The following is a 19,806-nucleotide window of genomic DNA, read 5'->3' as shown; positions in this document are numbered from 1 at the left end:
TTTTCAAAAGATCATTCTAAATGGCACTTTGCATAAAATGTTTGACAGAGAAATTCCTTTTAGACAACTGCAACTATGCTCCATTGCACAACTTCAAATTGTCACAAAACTGAAAAACACAGAATGCAATACTTTTCTGCTAATTGCCAAACTTACTAAGGAATTATTTCCACATGAAAACACACATTCTCATAACGCACTAGTAAATGCCTTATTGTTGTGCAAGTTGCAGGTGGCACAAGTTATGCATTCATTTTTTTCAAGTGAAACCCAAGTTGATACATTGGACAGGACAGTTCAGTGCAAGGAACCTGTACATTTAATTGTCAGGTGGCATGTTTAGACATTGCTCTGGAATGGTGAGGTAAACACCCCTTTTATTCTGGCAGTTTATACATGTGAACATTTTTTTGAATTATATACTTTCAACTTACATTTAAATTAATTTGGAGCAGGACATATTTTCCCCTTCACATTATTTAAATAAAGTTGAATGCTGATAAAATAAGATATATTGTCAATACATATTTTATTTATTTAAATAATGTCAAATACAATCAGTAAACACCTCAATAAAACAAGAGAACAAATAGGCATTGACTGCAAAGGTCAAGCTTCACAACAGAGCGTTTAGAGGGAACAGACCTCATTACTTGCTATTGACCTGCCCATTCCCACCATGTGCCACTGACAAGGGTGCAGGCATCTGACCCCACTTGGCTCAGCCTTCTGCCCTTTCCAGTTCCACCCCAGGCGTCTCCTGTGGAAGGGTGAAGGGCCCACCCTAGCCCTGTCTGTTTGCTTCCTACTGGGAGCCGCCACATCCTCTACCAAGCTATTTTCTGCCAACCACTTAACTCCCCACTGGACACACAGAGTCGTGGTTATCTTTCTACAACAAAACGTACAGCCCGAGGGTCTAGGCAATCCTTACAGTATGTTCTGTATGACTAAGCCATCTTGCATGGCTATGATTAATCATCAAACCAGTTCCACTGTTTTCACTCTAATTGAGAACATCCAGTCTAAGTCAGAAATCCTTTGGTTGTTGCACACAGGCATTTCCATTATATACATGTCTTTAAAAACATTCCACTGTTTCACAACACACGTGGGATTCCTCTGTGGCAGATTACTTGCATGCTTCTCTCAAGTATTTTAACTAAGAATAGAAAGTATTATTCCCAGTCTTATAGGGGGAAATATTTCACAAGTTCTACTTGTTTCTGAGAACTACACTCTGGGTAGTTATATTCTGGTTTTACCTTATTCTTTGTGTGTGAAAATAATCAACTCACCAAAAGTTTACCCATCAAGCCTTTAATTCAAAGCAAACTTTTTTTTTTTTTTTTCTTAAAGTAAGAGTACGGTAAACAGGAAATCTCAAAGCAACTTAATATTTTTACAGTACCACTGAATACACAGGGAAACTGTGGAACATCGAAAGATCGCCAGCCTTTAAACTGTACCAGTGTTTTCCACCAGGGTTTATTCAATTTTAAGAAAAACTGTAATTGGAATAGAGTGAAGTGAGAGCTGTTTACAAGTTTAAGATAAGTGGTGTGCCGTAGTCCAGACCATTGAAACACACCCCAGGGTGTCACGTAAAACAAATTGAACAAGGTCTATTTTTTTTTTATTTATGTACTACAAACCTTAAAAGAGGTACACTAATTTTTTGTGATAGCTGCCCTGATTACGGATTACTCCTCCTTTCTCAAGTTGCTCTTGAAATACAATCTCTGTATTGATGGGTGAAGGCTCAGGTATGTGCCACTCTGTCAAACTCAATCAGAATGAACTGGAAGCAGCTTCATCTATAATCCCCCAGGGCTTCTTCCCTAAATTAGGGATCAGCTGAGGTTGCAACCTCATGGCCCCGAGGTGCTGCAAATTTCTTTACTGCAGCCTGTGAGCTTCGCTCAACTGGGAGTTATTAAAACTCTCAGGTGTAACAGGAACATAGACTCATTTTACAATGTTGTGACCAAATGCTAAGCAAGATTTAGGCTGCATCCCAAATTAGTTATAGTATAAATAGGCAGCTAACAGGAGTGCAGCTATTTTTTTCATAATTACTGGGTACTCCTAGACCAACACAGACGTCTAGTAAATCCTACATGTCCAATTTGTTTTCGAGTTTGTTGGTATTTTCTTGTGTGTGAGACAGCAGTGCAAGCCAAAAAAACTAGTTTAATAATTTCAAAAGCTGGTTTACAGTCATACTGGGCATAGAAATAAAAAATCCCCTTCTGTGTTTAAAATTAAAAATTGTTATGGAAATATTACACTTTTTGCAGTGGAATTTTTCTATGGAGACCTACTGAGAGGGGGCACTGGGGTTGGTCTGGCAGGAATTGTTCCCTTGACTTGTACATAAAAACAAGTAGTTTCAGATTAAATTTGCAACAATACAGAACCTATTACACAGAGGTCTGCCATGGCAGTAGTGAGGATGGTTTAAAAGTCACTGCATGTTTGCCACTGTCTTTAATTGCTTTACAGTGCAATCATGAAATAGATCTTCTAATTAAGCCATCACTCAGGCCAATACCTACACATCCACCAGCCATAACTTCTGCAAAAAGAGGAATGGAACCATCTTTCTTGACGAACTTATCTCTCACAAAGTCATTAACCTACAAAACAGAAAAAAAAATACAGTATCTGTTTTTCTTAGTAAAAAGGGGCTCGTCACACATGATATATACAAACTTGAATCTTAACAAAAAATACATTAAAAAAAGATACTACTTACAGTTAGCTTTATGGCTTTTTCAGGAGCAACACCTACAAGCTGTGGCAAGAGACCTGCATAGAAATATAAAATCAAACCCTTGCCTGACAGGTGCTACAGACCTTGTGTGCGGAAGTGAAAGGCTAGTGTTGTTACATGGCTTTAAAAGAGCTATCGTATACAGAAATGGCAGGGGCGAAGACACACCACTGGCAACTTTTCCAAGTTTAAAACGTCAGCCAAGCAATAAACTTGTAGAACGTTCAACACTTCAAACACGTCATTTGTAGCATTATGTATATTGTTATACATTATAGAAGTCACTAATGTACCATATAACTACAGTTCTTTTCAATATATCTTTTTTTCTTTTTACCTGCAATAAAATAAATAGGGGAGGCTTGCTTTTTTTTTTTTTTTTTTTTAAAAATCAGCTTTTAGTTAATATACAGCATTATGTCATTTCGAAACAGCATCAAAGTATCACCAGTTATGGTATAAAAACATGTTTCCCTGGGAGATAGAAGGTGCTCAGACAGTCTAAACTGTATACATTTTAGAGGCAACGATGAACAGTGTTTGGCATCCATGAATGTCCACCATCGAATGTGATACACTTTCCAAGGGGACTGCTGAGTGAATGTTGGTGGTAAGCATCCAAAAAGCAGTCAGGCGTACATGTTGCTGTCAACCACATCTCCTTATCAGCAAATGCCTGCTTCTGTGAACATCCTCCTCTGCCAGAACAGGCTATGGGATCAGTAGATGGCAGTCTTGACTTCTTTGATTTCATTTTTTTTTTTTTTTCATGTAACCCCCTTTTCTATTCACTATGCAGACAAGTCTAGGATTTTGTAACAAGACAAGCACCTTTTCATCCATTTCCATTTCATATCATTTTATGGTGACAATCGTTATAGCTTGCCTTCCAGAATATTACACTCAAGTATGACTTACACAGATTTTAGTTTTGTAGAATGTCTATTTCATTTACCACAAAAAAAAAGCGCACAAACATATACCAGCTAAAGTTTAATGAAGCTGTGGCGTTTAAAATCTCAAATATGAATACTGTTTTGCTTTGTTGCATATTTTAATGTGACATTTTAAAGTAAAAGCCAAGGAAATTTATATTAACATGTCAGCACATTATTATTATAATTTACCCAGACAGATTTTTCAGAAAGAAACATTCAAAAGAGATATTTACCCAAAAAGAAAACATTTACTGTATAAAATAAATATATTTCCTGTGAAAATAACTGTATCTAACTAATGCAAGCTCAGCTTTCACAGGACATGTCAAATAGGTTTTTAACCCACATAAATGAACAAAGCATACCTTGGTAATTTTACTTTACCTCTATACAGTCCAAAGAACCCTTCGTATCTCACCACCTTTTTGGCGCAGTCGAAGCTACTTTTGTACATCAGTTCACCTACAAATGAGCCAGTGGAACGCTGGTTCTGCATACGTGTTTTCACCAAGTCAATGGGATACACAGCTGTAGCTCCCACGGCTAGGAAACAAGAGATATACGGTATATATATATATAGTGCTGGGGTGAACACAGGATTTTCATGTTTGGATATTCACTCAATTTAAATTTTTTAAAAAAGTAATAAAAGCCATTATATTGCTCTGAATGCAGGCAGAGACACAGCAGCAGGGTCAGGGGGGCGTGGCCCCTGTGTGTGTGTGCGCACCTTTATTTTACAGCAAGACCTTCCAATGCGTAACACGTTAAAATAGAAAAATATCCCAGGAGTAAAGAAGTTGTGTAGGATTTACTTTACCCCAGTGAACTAACTGCAAAACAAAGGATGCCAAACAGCAGTTCAAGTTAAACGTTGTTTTGTTTATTCCTGAAATATAGTACATAAACTTGAAAATGCATTTTATTTTTTTCATTCCTTGCCATTGCTGTTTCTTCACAGTAAATCGTGGCCAGACATGTTTTCATAAAGTAATAAGATGAAGTTTACTTGAGCCTTTTTGAAGCTGAACCAGCAAACAAAAACTGAAATTGAACTTTAACACTTCAAATAAAACGAACGTGGAAATGGTGTTGTAAAGTGAAGAGGAACACAACACAGTTTTGGTTCTCATTTATTACATTCCACATAACAAAGTTACAATAAAATATATGTAATTTATAGCCTATATAAAAATCACCAAACAACATTTTCAGCAAGCTGGGCACTGGTTAAGCGAGGCATTTCAGAATGACGTGCTTGTCTTTGTGTCCCACGAGATTCTGTCTCGCTCTAAATCAGCACAATGCATTTATGTCCCAGACAGCTTTCCATAGAGATCACTATGTGTGCACGTGGATAATCTGGTTTGTTTACTTTCTGCTGTCTAAAACTTTTAAATTGAGCTGCTGTGTCGATCCTGTTTTTTTTTTAGTTTTTTTTTTTTTTTTTTAATATCACACAGAGAGAGCTCTTTTTCATATGCTTTAAAAAAAAACTGTCACGCAGCAAGTTCGTTGGCTTGACCGTACCTAAGTGCAAGGTTATTTTTTGTTCAATTGTAACGAATAGGAAACATCGCTTTATTTTTGTATCCGAAATACAATACAAAAAGTTTTCATTCATTCGCTTATCGTAGATATATATATATATATATATATATATATATATATATATATATATATATATATATATATATATATAAATGCACATTATCCTGCAATCTGTAAAGCACGCCTTATACCTAATTTAAATAGGACTGTCCTTTAACTATTCACAATGGCACTATGCTGTTCTTGCTGGGAGTTTAGATACATGCCATTCTACAGATGGAAGTGAATGTCTTTCATTGTACTGAACTATTCCTGCCACACACATATTAGACCATTCTGGTGCCATGAACACATATTCCAGCCCCATTGGCTTGTCAGATCTTGCCTGACATCAAAGGCCTTTATTTTAGGTTACTTTTCAAACAAGCTGCAGGAAACCAAGCTCTAGTTTTTCTTCACAGGAATACATTTATTTTCTGTAAAAGAAAATCTATGACACTATAGATCTTTTTCATTATTTATTTCTGTCTTCTTAATTAAAAATGTTGTGACCTGTAAAATTCTACCAAAAACCACTTTAACAAACCACAAACCAAGGAGAAATTTCCACAATCTCAACACATGTTCAGCAATGTCAGCTTTTATGTTATTAATATATACCATACTTCAATCTTAACTTATATTTTTCCAATGGTACACGTGGCACTATAAACTATTTTATACCCCAACACTTCTAAATATTCATACTGTATATATTATAGCAGCAGCTCAAGCTAAAGCTTCAAGAAAGCCTTGTCCATTTCAAGCATAATCCCTCTGGGTTTTTTTTAGGTATCATTTTCATCAAGCATAATTAGCATTAACTTCTCTATGGGTCCGGAAGATCTATGTCACTACTGAGCTTTTGCCCTGAAGACTGTCTGGAGCCAGAGGTGCCACTGTAGCACAATGTCGGATCTTCTGATCACAGACACAAATAAAGAGCAACTCAGTCTTCTAGCTCAGAACCTGCAGCACAATGGACTGCACCTTAGCTGATCTGCAGTACTCTGCCAGTATAATGTTACATGAACCTGTGAACAGTGCGCATACATGTCACTCACCTCCAGCAACTGCGCCCAAACTGAACCTGTAAGCAGACTCGGCTGCCTGGAGCCAGACAGGTCGACCAGCTTCACCATAAGATTGCTAGGAAAAAGGAAAGCAAAATGGATTTGGAGAAAGATGTGGGAGCAGAATTATGACTGCAAATCGACTTGTATAAAAATTCCTGTGAAATAGATATTGCAACATTCCCGAGAGCAAGAGGAATCTGGAACCGTTACAACTTGGAAGGAAACCTTTCATACAAATGTATCATTGACACGCTGCTTGAGCCGAGGGGAAGAATTTCTTATTGAAAGTCAAAATGGTCATAGATATTTTACTTAATAATGAAATTCATAAATTTTAATATTTCTATATAATAGGTTTCATTTGTTGAACTTCATTACAGTAGCTAACCCTTCTTTACTAATATAATGTACAAAAATCAGCATGTTCTGCAAGTTTTAATACATATCCTTCCGATTCTGTCTGCATCTGGATATACTTCATGTTAATTCAAAACAGCAACCATAAACCACTCTGTTTCATTAAGAAATTTGTATCACACGTTTAGTCAATGTTGAGATCGATATCTCAGTATCTCCTCCAAAATTACAGTGCTACTCTCCAAAGGCAGTCTGCCACATTGCATGCATGGAATCGTCCACAAGACACAGCTGTACTATGGAGACAGTGCCTGTGGGAGTTTAGGCATCACAGTGTTTTGCATTTATTACTACAATGAGAAACTTATGTTAACATTTCTGAGAAGACTGAAATGTTGGATTTGTAATCTCATTTTTTGGTGCAAATGCACACAATGGAAATAACTTGCACAATTTTGGCCACTAAACTTGATAAGTATCACACATCCTTTCATTCTGCAAAAGATTCAACAACCAACAGCACACCCTATTTACTTTGTTTTAGCTTAGGAAGGAACTACAGGAACTTTGGAAGCTCCACAAATCCTCCCCAAGTCCAAAGCATTAAATGTGCTTTTATACAAAGTTTAATCTTGCCAAAAGCTACCCTGACTGAAGATGTCTGTTTCTTTTGAAAGAACATCACTTTGATCAAATAGAATATCTTTTCTCAGGTAGCAGATTATATTTCAAAGTTTTCTATGGCCTTTTAAGACCAATAACTGCCATTCTATAGCATACTCAAAATGTTTACATAACTTAAGAATTTGATAAATGTTTCATGATTGGCTTTACCTTACCTGTTGCCTCCAGCTAGGCATTTACACTGTATGTGTACTCAGTATTTACTGTGAAAAAATTCACAGTTGTGAATCAAATAAACAGCAGTTACACATTTAGACTGTACCTTGAACGTCAATCTTTTAGTTCTTTGCTAAAAAATATATTTATAATTATGTTCCAATATACAGGCATTTGAAGATTAAGTAAAAGTAAGAACACAATGAGAAGATAACCAATATGTACAGTCTTGTCATAAGTAAACAGACACCCCATCTTAATTACTTATGTCAAGTGTCTATTTAGTCCTGCTCTTTGTTCGATTCAACACCTTTCTTAGCCCCAAGCCAAGTACACACCTGTCTGTCATCACCTATACTGCAGCTGCAGTCTATCCCAAGTAAAGATATGTAAAAGTAGTCATACAGGACAGTCCACTCAGACTGCAGTGGTGTCTCAGCTAAGATTAAAATATTACATTCATAAAGTGTATAAAATATTAAAACTACATTAAATATTAATACATATAAAAATTAAAAAAATCTTACTTTTGTTTGACATATAGATTTATTTATTTTTATTTAAGCTCATTTTGATATCCACCTTGTCCTGATACATAAAGGCAAAAGCATAGTTTAGCCTGCTATATCAAAAATAAAAGGTAGTTTAAGATCTTAAAATTAAAACAGATTATTTTGGCATAAGATTTCTTATTTTAAGAGAGAGATTAGATTTAGAACAAATATGGTACTAAGACACTTCAAAGTGCTATTAATTACATTGTGACTTGAATCCTGCTAAAATTATTAACACTAAATAAACATACGTGTTTTATCAAGCAGTTGACAGGGTTTGGTATATGTACTATTCTTTAAAAAAAAAAAAAAAAAGACAAAATAAACATGTTTTTCTGAAATGCTTGATCTACCTGCCGCTGCATTTCTGCCAGGTTGTAGGGCAGGGCACCCTCCTCCAATGGTGCTATTCTCTCAATATCTGCCAGCGCGAGCCGTCTCCATGCAAAAACCATGGGGGAGAAACATCTCATTAGAGAATTTAAACCTAATCTTTGGCTATTTCTTCACTATATTTACAGAGAATGAAGTAAGATTTTCCACACATTTTTTGTTTTTTTACTGCTGCATTTAACATCAGCAATATACATAGCTAGCCAAGGCAGACCAAAAATACCCCCTATGCTTGCAACCCACACTGTATAGGAGCCAAATGTGATCAAGCAAACAAATATGCCCACTAGGAAAAGATCCATAGGAGACCAAATATCCTGCCTCTTTCTTGGTTTTCAGCACATGAGTTCAAGATGTATGAACACAATAAACAAAAGAATAACTTTATGACTGCAGCTTTATTCATTTTTTTTTAAATTTCTATTTTCTAATCTGCTCAATTTATAGGATCTATTATGTTTGTAAAATCTAGAAGAAAAAGGTTCAATTAAAATATTTACCCAGTATGAACGTAAAGGTCAGAAAGCTGGAAAAGGATGTCGATCTCCAACGGTGTAATCTGACCAAATTTATTGGCAGCATGAACAAATTCCTCTTATTTTTTAAAAGTTGATGTGGGAGGTGGTGGTGGTGGTGGTGGTGGTGGGGGGGGGGGGGGGGACAAGATATGAAGATGAAGTTTCAACACAGGCATAGACATTAGGTTTAAACTGTAGTATGTACAGGCACTGGACAAAAGGGCTGCCATAGGCAGCAATGTGTTTTTATTTTATTAAAAAAATACCATTCAATCAATTTAGCTAACGAAGCAGATTTACACCCAAACCCCATGCATTCATGTTGTAACAAATGGCCCATCTAACTTCAAATATCAGTAAATCATGTATTTTTTTATTTTTTTTATTTTTTAATGCCACGGGAACAATTTACACAACACAAAATATTTGCTGTATATCAGTTTGTGGGTTTTTTTTGTCCAACTCCTGTACTTTAAATGGTTTACATTTACATTTACATTTTGTGCTCTGTGCAGCTCCAACAGACTTGTGTGTTAACAAAAGACACAAGAATTATATTTTTCATAAAATATGTAGATAATGCAAAACTCATTCCCAAATGTCTCTGATGTTTGAGCTTAGCTGTCTTATGATTTTTTTTTAAATGCATATGCCAACTATTTTTTCTGTTGCGTTTCATTTTCCGGTTGTCACAAATCGCTACATGGCAAGATTTTCAACTACAGCAGGAGACAGGTGACAACAAACAGGAAGCCATGAAAATGAACTAAGCATGAAATCAACAAGACAGCAGAAAAAGAAACGGTCAATATGCCAGAAGTAAATATATTAGAAGTTACTGCAAATTCAAAACTAGCATTTAGTCACTTGCCTCTGAATGTCAGCTGGTAAGAACACCTGTATGTTAATGTGCATGTTATTGCTGAAGAAAGAATTATTTTATCATGTACATATATATATCACCCATCAAAATTGTGTTAACTTGAAGCTTCTATGGCTCCTAAGGTTTCGTTTGCTTGAAAATCGTATAAAATACATTTCACCTTATCTGCATGGTTCACTGATATTTTTTTCTGCATGTAAAGTTTAGTTTCATAAACATGAATAACATTGTACCTTTAGTAACCAGTATATCTTTCCGTGATCCCGCTAAAGTGCTGTATATTTTTCGAATGAGCTCCATGTTGTTTAGCAAGGAGTTAAACGCATTGAAGTACGAGAAGCTGACTTGATGAGAGATGCTTCCACCTGCCACCTGCAAGAGAAAACAGACCAACAGTGATTCACTGGCACTGTTAAAATAACTGCCCATTACATTCACCTCAAACATACTGGGTGATCATAAAGTGCAGCGAACATGTAAAAAAAACACATTTAATGCAAAGCTACGAAACTTAGCAGGTTGATACACCAATCGATGGGACCACCAGTTTGGGTCAAGGAGGACCCTGTAATGGTGCCCTAAGTGTTATCAAATTGAGCCATTATTCGCTTCAAGGAGGGCTTCCATCATTGAGAAATCACAGAAAACAGAATGCACAACTTTAAGATGAACACAAAACACCTTTTGGCAGATGATGTCATTCCCCTTCTACCCCTGCTATTTAAATCTACCATCAATCCAAATGAAAACCTACAAATAAAATGTTCTTTACTTACTGAAACCAGGTTCTCTTCAACAAAAGGTGTGAGCATGTAGGAGCGGATGGTCACCATGATATCACTGAAATCTATGGCTGTAATGGCACCACTCTTGGTTTTATCCTTCTGAGCAAAAGCTTGCCTTGCATGTTCCAATTGTAACTCCTAGACATTGTCAAGAAGAAAGAAAGGTTACAACGAGATCCTTCATATTAGACAGGCTTTTGAAAAGCAAGACCCTAGACTATGTAAGGAAGCAAAATGTAATCCTTTTTTTAATAATTAGGGGGTGGGACACTATATAAATCTTTAAATTTGGCTAGGCTACACAATGATACTATAAAGTCATGTTTTAAAGAATAAAACCATTTAGCCAATATAATGTCTACAAGTGCTCATTTAGTTTAAATAAGCTGTAAACACAGCGATAACATTTACTTTTACAAGTTAGTCATCCCCTTTAAACCCCCTTTCTACTACACACCTTGTAAAGGACAGAAAAGATTGCTTAATAATGAAGTTGGGTTGTACCTCTGGCAAGAGTCCTTAGGGGCAATGAGAACACTTGCAGTATATTCAAATGTTAGAGATCAAGTAACACTTTTGTGTAAACACCTTGACTAGACCCACCCCTCCAGCGTCTACCAAGCATGTCTTGTTTCGGGACACCACACATCAAATGCATCCAAGTGCTACAGAACAGATTCTAACTACAGAGGACTACCACACATTTTTAAAGAGCACAGTGTAGGTGGTCCCCCCGACTCGTACCAGGGTTTACACTTCTCATTCATTTTAAATCAGGCACACTACTTTGTGGTTGACCCCTGGGGTCTTATCCATCATCAGCAATGCCTGTAGGGTACATCTGAACACATTTATAAACTCCCATGAATAATAACAACTGTATTTACAAAATATAAACATTATGTCAGTTCCAAAGAAAAATCCAAATTCTCATGCTGTAATTAAGTGTATGTAAAATATTGACATACTAAAATGAATAAAGATGTACTGCATATGGCTATAGTTTTATATTCAAATGCTGTAATATTTAGTTTCTATCTGTAAAACCTTAATGCTGCAAGCAAAATATTAATGTAAAGTTCCTATCCTGTCTGATGACTGATGTATGAACCTAATTCTGACAGTTTTGAAAAGACTTCAAAGAAACCATAAACTCTACCAATACAATAACTATTTGCAATTTTTTTTTTTTTTAAATAGCAACACGACCAATACTGAAGGTGAGATCATACCTAGTCAGAACTTACCTGCAAAAACTGAGTGAACTCAGAATAGCTTAGGTGTTTCTTTCTGTCATGGCCAAAGTGAAGTCTAATGAATTCACAGTCCCAATTAAAAGGGATATGATGGTGACTAACTGTCTGTCCAAATATATCTTTGACATTTTCTATGGAAAAAAAAAAGATAAATATTGAATCATTCAATACCTTGACACATCTTTAAAAAATAAATAAATAAAATATTTATATAACCAGGTAGTGAGACAAAGAAGGAAAATATAAGTAAAAGATCTTAAGCAAGGCATCAACTGTGGCAAAAAGGAAAATGCCACTTAAAACGAACAGGTCTACAGTAGGTGTCTGTAATACCACATGTAGTCAGGACTATTGATAGCCTGAGGTAAAATGTATCATTAACTACACAAAAGCCAATGGATGCCTCAGGGATTAGAACAATTAAGACAAAATACTAAATTTAATTTCAAAAGACCTCCCATGTTAATCTGAACACCCTATTATTTGAGATAAATAATAAATCACATATTTATTTATGCTTTTTTCATAATTTTTACTATACTTTTTTTAAACACTTATTTTTCTAAAAACCCTCCACACCAGTAAATGGTTTGCTTTCTAGATTACAAACAAAGCACTCCCACATATTTGCTATTTTGGCGTTAGTCTTTGCATTTACCTTATGTCGTGCAGATGTTTTGAGATCATTCCTCTGTTTGTATTCATCTTAGGCCACTTTCACACTGGCATGCTCTACTCAGTTTTGACAAAAGCAGGGTTGACCTACGCATATCAATGCCCCGGAAGCAGCTTGTTACTGACGCTTTTACCCAAGCTTCGCTGGATTGAACCGTCGGCCCAAATGTTAATCGTCATTGTGTCGGCTCACAAACGGACAACAAGCACTTTGTCTCTCTCAACCCGGGTCAAAGCATGTCAAGCCACATCCTGAGGTGGGTCACTGGGACCCTGGTTAACCTGGGTACGACCCAGGTATGTGGTTTCACACTACGCGGGATTGTGACCCGGGACCGGGCCCAGGTAGGAGTGCCAGTGTGAAAGAGGCTTCATACTTTTTTTCTTGTACACAAAGCATCCTAATAGATACCGTAACCCTTCATTATCTTACTTACCAGTTCTGTTGCTACGGATACAGGTTACAGTTTGATTGTTCCCCTGCCAAGTCTCACTCAAGACCTGACTCATTTTGTTTTACTAGAAATGAAATATTTCAAGGGGGGGCGGGGTTAATGTAAACCCTAACCCTGCAGCTAATCCTAACAGCAGACCCCTTGGAAGCACAACCCCTCTTAGTCACAAACAATCTGAGAGTCCCACGGTGTGAAGTTCATGTAGTGATTTATGTAATATACTGCAGCCAAACCCAATGATCACTTATATAAAAAAAAAAAGGAGGAGGAACAAGCATCCTTCTACATAAAACGAATCAGTAACACAGGAGACCAAAAGCTCACAAGTGCTCTCACCATGTCCAGAAAACAAAACAAGTACCAATCTAAAGTGAGCTAGCTGAAACGAATTGTAAGTAAACGCTACATTTATAACAGTACTTTTACAAGTTTTCACACTTACAATTGATACACAGTAAGCATTGCATACTTATTATCTCACAACTATCTAATCTATGAATACAAAAGCACAGGAGGTGTTATTTGACCTTAAATATTTAAACAAGATTCATAGAAGTTTTCCCGTTTTCCCCCCATTATAGCAAATCCCTTTAAAAACTGAAAGAGTATGGTATTGAATTGAAGTACATTTTGCTTGTTCTGTTAATGCATGTTTTGCACCACCTCTAACAGGAATGTAAAAAGTGATAATTCACTGATCTACAATAAACTATGATGAACCGCTCTTATAATCCCTGGTGACTGCCAATGCTTTCCAGTAAACTAAATACATGTGATGTCTAACCCATAACCCTTGAAGGCTGACCTGGTAGGCATGCTACTTGGAGCAGCTACAGCATGTTTAAAACTAAAAAAGAAGCAAACATGGTTTTATTTTTCTTAAAAATAACAGGCAAGATTTCAAGATCCACTAGTTTTTTTTTTTTTGCTTAGTAACCAAATTAAAGAGATGCTTTTATATCCACTTACCAAAAGAGACATCTCCAGTGCCATTCTTGTCAAATAACTGAAAGGCTACTATAAACATAGCATCAGGGGCACACAGAACTGACTCAAAGGCCAGGAACTCTTGGAAGGAGATCAGCCTATTTTGGGAAAGAGCAGACATTGCTTAGAAAGACAGAAACTGTGTGTGTGTGTGTATATATATTACACACACAAACACACAACAGTAATGATTTGTTGGACTGATTACCATGGATAACAGTATATAACAGGACTTTTAATAAGTACAAAAGAACATTTATACTCAGGACCCTGGATGATTCATTTTATTCATTACTGTAAAGCGAAGGCAGAACCAGCTTGGTGCATTATTTAAAAGTAGAACATGGAGGGGCTGTATTTTGAAAAGACATTCTGAACAAAACAAAACAAAAAAATCTACATTTTAAATCTGTGAAGCAAGATATAATTTATGATCATAAAAAATGCAAGGGGTTATGTAAGCATGTCTGATAAAAGTGAAAATTCAAATCTGCTGGATAAAACACCACAGGTCACTTCCTGTGCTCTACATCACCACTGGTTAGAATGGGCAGCCACTACGTAACAGGAAGCAACAGCTTGTATTTAAATTACTTTAACAAGCAAAAAAAGGATGCATGTTACTCCACAACTACAAAGTCATGACCACCTATGCACACAGCTGACAAAGGTTACATAACAAGCCAAACAGCACAACATTGAGGTAAATCTTTCCTAATCAGAAATGCAATTATTATTATAAAAAAAAAACAAAAAAAAAAAACATAGAAGTAGTGCAACATTTATTCAGATTCAATTTCACTTGACAAAAAGGGCCTGGTTTGCAATGCTTTTACTTCAATAATAGAAACCTGTTGCATATACAATTTCATTCATTTTTTTTTTTTTTTACTCATTGGTGTAATCTTTGCACATTTTTAAATAAATAAATCCAGGTTGCCTTGCAAGCACAATGTAAATAAAAAAAAAATGATTTAACTGGTCTTTCAATCATTTCTTGGTTTGCTAAAAGAAGTTATTTGAAGTGAATGTATTTTAGTATAGTGTGGGCAGACACTCACCCATCTTTAGTCGTATCTGCCACACCAGCTATCAGCTGCACTGTCTTAGGGTTGTGAAGTGGTTCCGTGTGCAGTCCAAGATATTTCTGCACAAAATCTGCAGGGGTCATGTAACGCTCCCCATCCTTCTCCACACTCGAGTACTACAAAGAGAAAATATTAAAGAGTCAAACAATGACAGTGAAAGCATGCATACCAACATACTGTTATTATGCTTATTTGTGTTCAAGCAACAACTGCAGACATGGTGTTTTAAAGCTGCAGTGCCCAAGTGATTATCACTGCAAGGTCCTTTCACACCGAGCGCGTCACGTCAACGCATCAAAGTCTGGCATAAATTACACTATGTAACACAATTTTTGTTCCTGCGTAGTATTGTTATTTCCTAATTGCTTATGCCTCAAAAGTATAGAAAATGGCTATTATTTCCCACAAGCTTTGTTTTTGTGACCAGGACAGTGATATTTCAAAATATCACTATTTCCAATGGGAAAATGGGCAAATGTGTGTCTTTTCGTTCACATAAAGTCAGAAAAAAACAACATATGAATCCAAATTAACATGCATTTATACTAAAGTAATACAAAAATGACTACAAAAGATTTAGAAGCGAGTAGTTTTTCGAGATCTACGATTATACTGTAAATACAGTATAACTGTAAATCTCGAAAAAGTACTCACTTCTAAATCTTTTGTACTAACACGTGAAATGACCTACACTCTTCTAAACAGGCATCTTCCTGTGTCTATATACAGGAGGTTAGAATACCCCCCCCCCCCGGCTTTTAGAGTAGCCTTCCTAAATATACAAATATGAATATAACTGAAAAGGCAGCACAATGAAAAACACCACATTGGCACTGCAATATAAAAAAAATGTAACTATATCCGAGTTTCTTTATCGAACATAAATGAGATTGCAGCACCAAAAGCTTCACAAAATCTCTCCTTTGTATCAATAGCTCTGCCTGGTTTATTGATTAACAGAAGTTTATTTCCTCAGCAGAAGAATACACGGGAACTCTGCAGTAGATTTAAATTGGTATGCAGAGTAAAGGCTGGTTTATATTGCATTGGCAGCTGGGCTGTGTTAAATTGACTTTTTACTTCCCTTTATTACTTTTAGTGGAGTGCTAACAATTGCATCGATTCATATTTCTAGACCGCTACATGTTTAGACATTCATTCATTTCAAATTGAATCAATCTTCCGACTAGTATTTCATAGAGATACCAACAAAACCAAATGTAAAATACATACTTACATTCTTCAATACGTTCAATATAACTTGTATAGATTATTTTCACCTGTCCTATATACAAGTATCATATGAATGTATTTGGTTGTACAGTGTACAGGAATGCATTAAAACAGGGCTGAGATGTAACCTGGGCCTGTAAATGAAGAATGAGTTCTTCCAACAGCAAACAGGAATAGACTGTGTTACTTTGAACTACAAATATCTTCATTCTATGGAAGACACATTCATAGAAATGTTGCCTTAAATTACAGAGAAAAACAATAACAACAACCTGCAACACAGAAATATCAGCGATCACACGGAAGCGTGGAGAGCAGAAGAGTGCAGAGAAATTAAATCTTTAACTGCTTTATCAGAAAATACAGTAAACTGGGAAATTACTGCAGCTGAAACAGCTGCGTGTCTTTTTCTGATAACAAGCAAAAACTCAGGTCAGCTGATCAGATTCAAGTCAGTAATCTGTGACACCTGCATGATGTGGGAAATCCAAGAAAATCCAGCAGAGCTAAACCAAGTGTGTGTAAAGTGCCGCACGATCCAGGACTTGCTTCAACGAGTAAGTATGCTAGAAATGGAGCTGCACGAAATGACAGAGGAACAGGATTTTGAGGAGATGGCACATCTGAAATTGTTGGAAGTTTGCATCCCTAACAGACAGAAAGCCACCAGGGAGAGGGTCCAAACAGCTGGGTTCAGATAGGCAGAGACAGGTAAAAAAAAAAAAAAAAAAAGAAACTTAGTCAATACACAACTACCAGAAATCAAAATGTCAAACAAGTTTGGACCACTTCAAAATTTATACGATCAAAACCAGCATCAAGAGAACAAAAGGAACAACATCCAGGACCCCAGAAACGGTGCTGGCTAGGCAGCAAAAAGAAAAAAGCGGCTTCACCTAACTTAAACATTGGACCACATTCTACAACAAGGACTATCTATATAGGTGGGACAGACTGCACTTAAATAAAAAGGGAAGCAATCTACACGGAGAAAGGATCCTCGAGGAGGTTCAAACGGAGGGGGGAGAAGTCAACAAAAAAAACAGAAGGGAGACTACATCAAAACAAGGGCAACAGCTCAGGCAAGATAGCCATTAAATCTATTTATCTAAATGCTAGAAGTCTCAAAAACACAACATAATTTGAAGCTACTGCACTAACAGTGTTACAGAAACTTGGTTATCCCAGAGTGACGGAGATGAATATAATACTAATGGGTATACCCTGTATAGGAAAGATAGGCAGGACAGAAGCGCTACACATCAAAAATAGTCTTGAAGCCCAGGTGTTAAATCTGGAACAAACTACTATCTGGAACATATTTCATTTATTATGTTCTTATAAATGAAATATGTTCTTATAAATGAAAGAAGTAATTTACAAACCGCTAACCAAGAGCACGCAGCAGTCTCTTGACACAGGGGTGGTACCGACAGACTGGAAAATTGCAAACGTAATACCGATCCACAAAAAGGGAAACAAAACTGAACCAGGCAACTACAGACCAGTAAGCCTGACTTCTATTATATGCAAACTTATGGAAACTATAATAAGATCCAAAATGGAAAATTACCTATATGGTAACAGGATCCTGGGAGACAGTCAACATGGTTTTAGGAAAGGGAGATCGTGTCTAACTAACTTGCTTGATTTTTTTGAGGATGCAACATCGATAATGGATAATTGCAAAGCATATGACATGGTTTATTTAGATTTCCAGAAAGCTTTTGACAAAGTCCCGCACAAAAGATTAGTTCTCAAACTGAACGCAGTTGGGATTCAAGGAAACACATGTACATGGATTAGGGAGTGGTTAACATGTAGAAAACAGAAAGTACTGATTAGTGGAAAAACCTCAGAATGGAGTGTGGTAACCAGTGGTGTACCACAGGGATCAGTATTAGGTCCTCTGCTATTCCTAATCTACATTAATGATTTAGATTCTGGTATAGTAAGCAAACTTGTTAAATTTGCAGACGACACAAAAGTAGGAGGAGTGGCAAACACTGTTGCAGCAGCAAAGGTCATTCAAAATGATCTAGACAAGATTCAGAACTGGGCAGACACATGGCAAATGACATTTAATAGAGAAAAGTGTAAGGTACTGCACGCAGGAAATAAAAATGTACATTATAAATATCATATGGGAGATACTGAAATTGGAGAAGGAATCTATGAAAAAGACCTAGGAGTTTTTGTTGACTCAGAAATGTCTTCATCTAGACAATGTGGGGAAGCTATAAAAAAGGCTAACAAGATGCTCGGATACATTGTGAAAAGTGTTGAATTTAAATCAAGGGAAGTAATGTTAAAACTGTACAATGCACTAGTAAGACCTCATCTTGAATATTGTGTGCAGTTCTGGTCACCTCGCTATAAAAAAGATATTGCTGCTCTAGAAAGAGTGCAAAGAAGAGCGACCAGAATTATTCCGGGCTTAAAAGGCATGTCATATGCAGACAGGCTAAAAGAATTGAATCTGTTCAGTCTTGAACACAGCAGACTACGTGGCGACCTAATTCAAGCATTCAAAATTCTAAAAGGTATTGACAGTGTTGACCCAAGGGACTTTTTCAGCCTGAAAAAAGAAACAAGGACCAGGGGTCACAAATGGAGATTAGACAAAGGGGCATTCAGAACAGAAAATAGGAGGCACTTTTTTACACAGAGAATTGTGAGGGTCTGGAATCAACTCCCCAGTAATGTTGTTGAAGCTGACACCCTGGGATCCTTCAAGAAGCTGCTTGATGAGATTTTGGGATCAATAAGCTACTAACAACCAAACGAGCAAGATGGGCCGAATGGCCTCCTCTCGTTTGTAAACTTTCTTATGTTCTTATGCAGAATCAATATGGGGTCAGAATTGACAAAATTCAAAAGGGAATAATAGGGGCATGCTATAGACCGACAAAATTCAGATACTGAGCAAAATAATCTGTTATAAAATTACATTAGAAATGCGTGAAGCAAAAGGGAAGCCATACTAATGGGGGATTTCAACAATGGGAAAACCAGATGGGGATCACGACAGTCAAAACTGAAATGGTAGAAATGACTATCATAACACAATTTGTCCAAGGCACTACAGGGGGGCACGCCTTGATTTAGTCTTTTCAAACAGCAAAGACAGAATATCTAAAACTCAGATCACAACATGTTCTCATTTGAAGTGCTTTTTAAAACCCCAAAAGTACTGACTAAAGCTAAGGTTTACAAATTTAAAAAGGCAAACTATGAAGGAATGAAACAGAGACTTACAGAAGTAGATTGGAATAAAATAGAGAAAACATTCACAGAAAAAGGATGGCTATTTAAAAATTAAAAAAAAAATAGTACTAGAGGCGCAAAACAATTACATCCCAAAAGTAGACAAATCAAAATCTAAAACAAAATGACAAAGAA

At 36.4% G+C, this 19,806-nt stretch overlaps 1 protein-coding gene across 2 annotated transcripts in view; it reads right to left on the bottom strand.

Annotated features, from left to right (window-relative positions):
• Positions 1–19,806, bottom strand: part of slc25a12 (solute carrier family 25 member 12) — a 30,488-nt gene that overhangs the window by 3,367 nt on the left and 7,315 nt on the right. For both annotated transcript variants that reach the window (XM_041261877.1, XM_041261878.1), the window contains exons 3-13: positions 15,145–15,287; positions 14,066–14,181; positions 11,958–12,097; positions 10,702–10,848; positions 10,159–10,297; positions 9,025–9,118; positions 8,485–8,569; positions 6,369–6,453; positions 4,099–4,257; positions 2,759–2,811; positions 2,559–2,639 (exon numbers count right to left, since the gene is read on the bottom strand). In XM_041261877.1, coding sequence (XP_041117811.1) covers positions 2,559–2,639; positions 2,759–2,811; positions 4,099–4,257; positions 6,369–6,453; positions 8,485–8,569; positions 9,025–9,118; positions 10,159–10,297; positions 10,702–10,848; positions 11,958–12,097; positions 14,066–14,181; positions 15,145–15,287 — 1,242 coding nt within the window. The remainder of the gene's footprint in view (positions 1–2,558; positions 2,640–2,758; positions 2,812–4,098; positions 4,258–6,368; positions 6,454–8,484; positions 8,570–9,024; positions 9,119–10,158; positions 10,298–10,701; positions 10,849–11,957; positions 12,098–14,065; positions 14,182–15,144; positions 15,288–19,806) is intronic.

Source organism: Polyodon spathula, chromosome 10, assembly GCF_017654505.1.
Source record: "Polyodon spathula isolate WHYD16114869_AA chromosome 10, ASM1765450v1, whole genome shotgun sequence".
In the NCBI taxonomy this organism is placed as follows: Eukaryota; Metazoa; Chordata; class Actinopteri; order Acipenseriformes; family Polyodontidae; genus Polyodon; species Polyodon spathula.
Note: the sequence above shows the minus strand (reverse complement) of the source record. Positions and strands in the feature narration are given on the sequence as shown.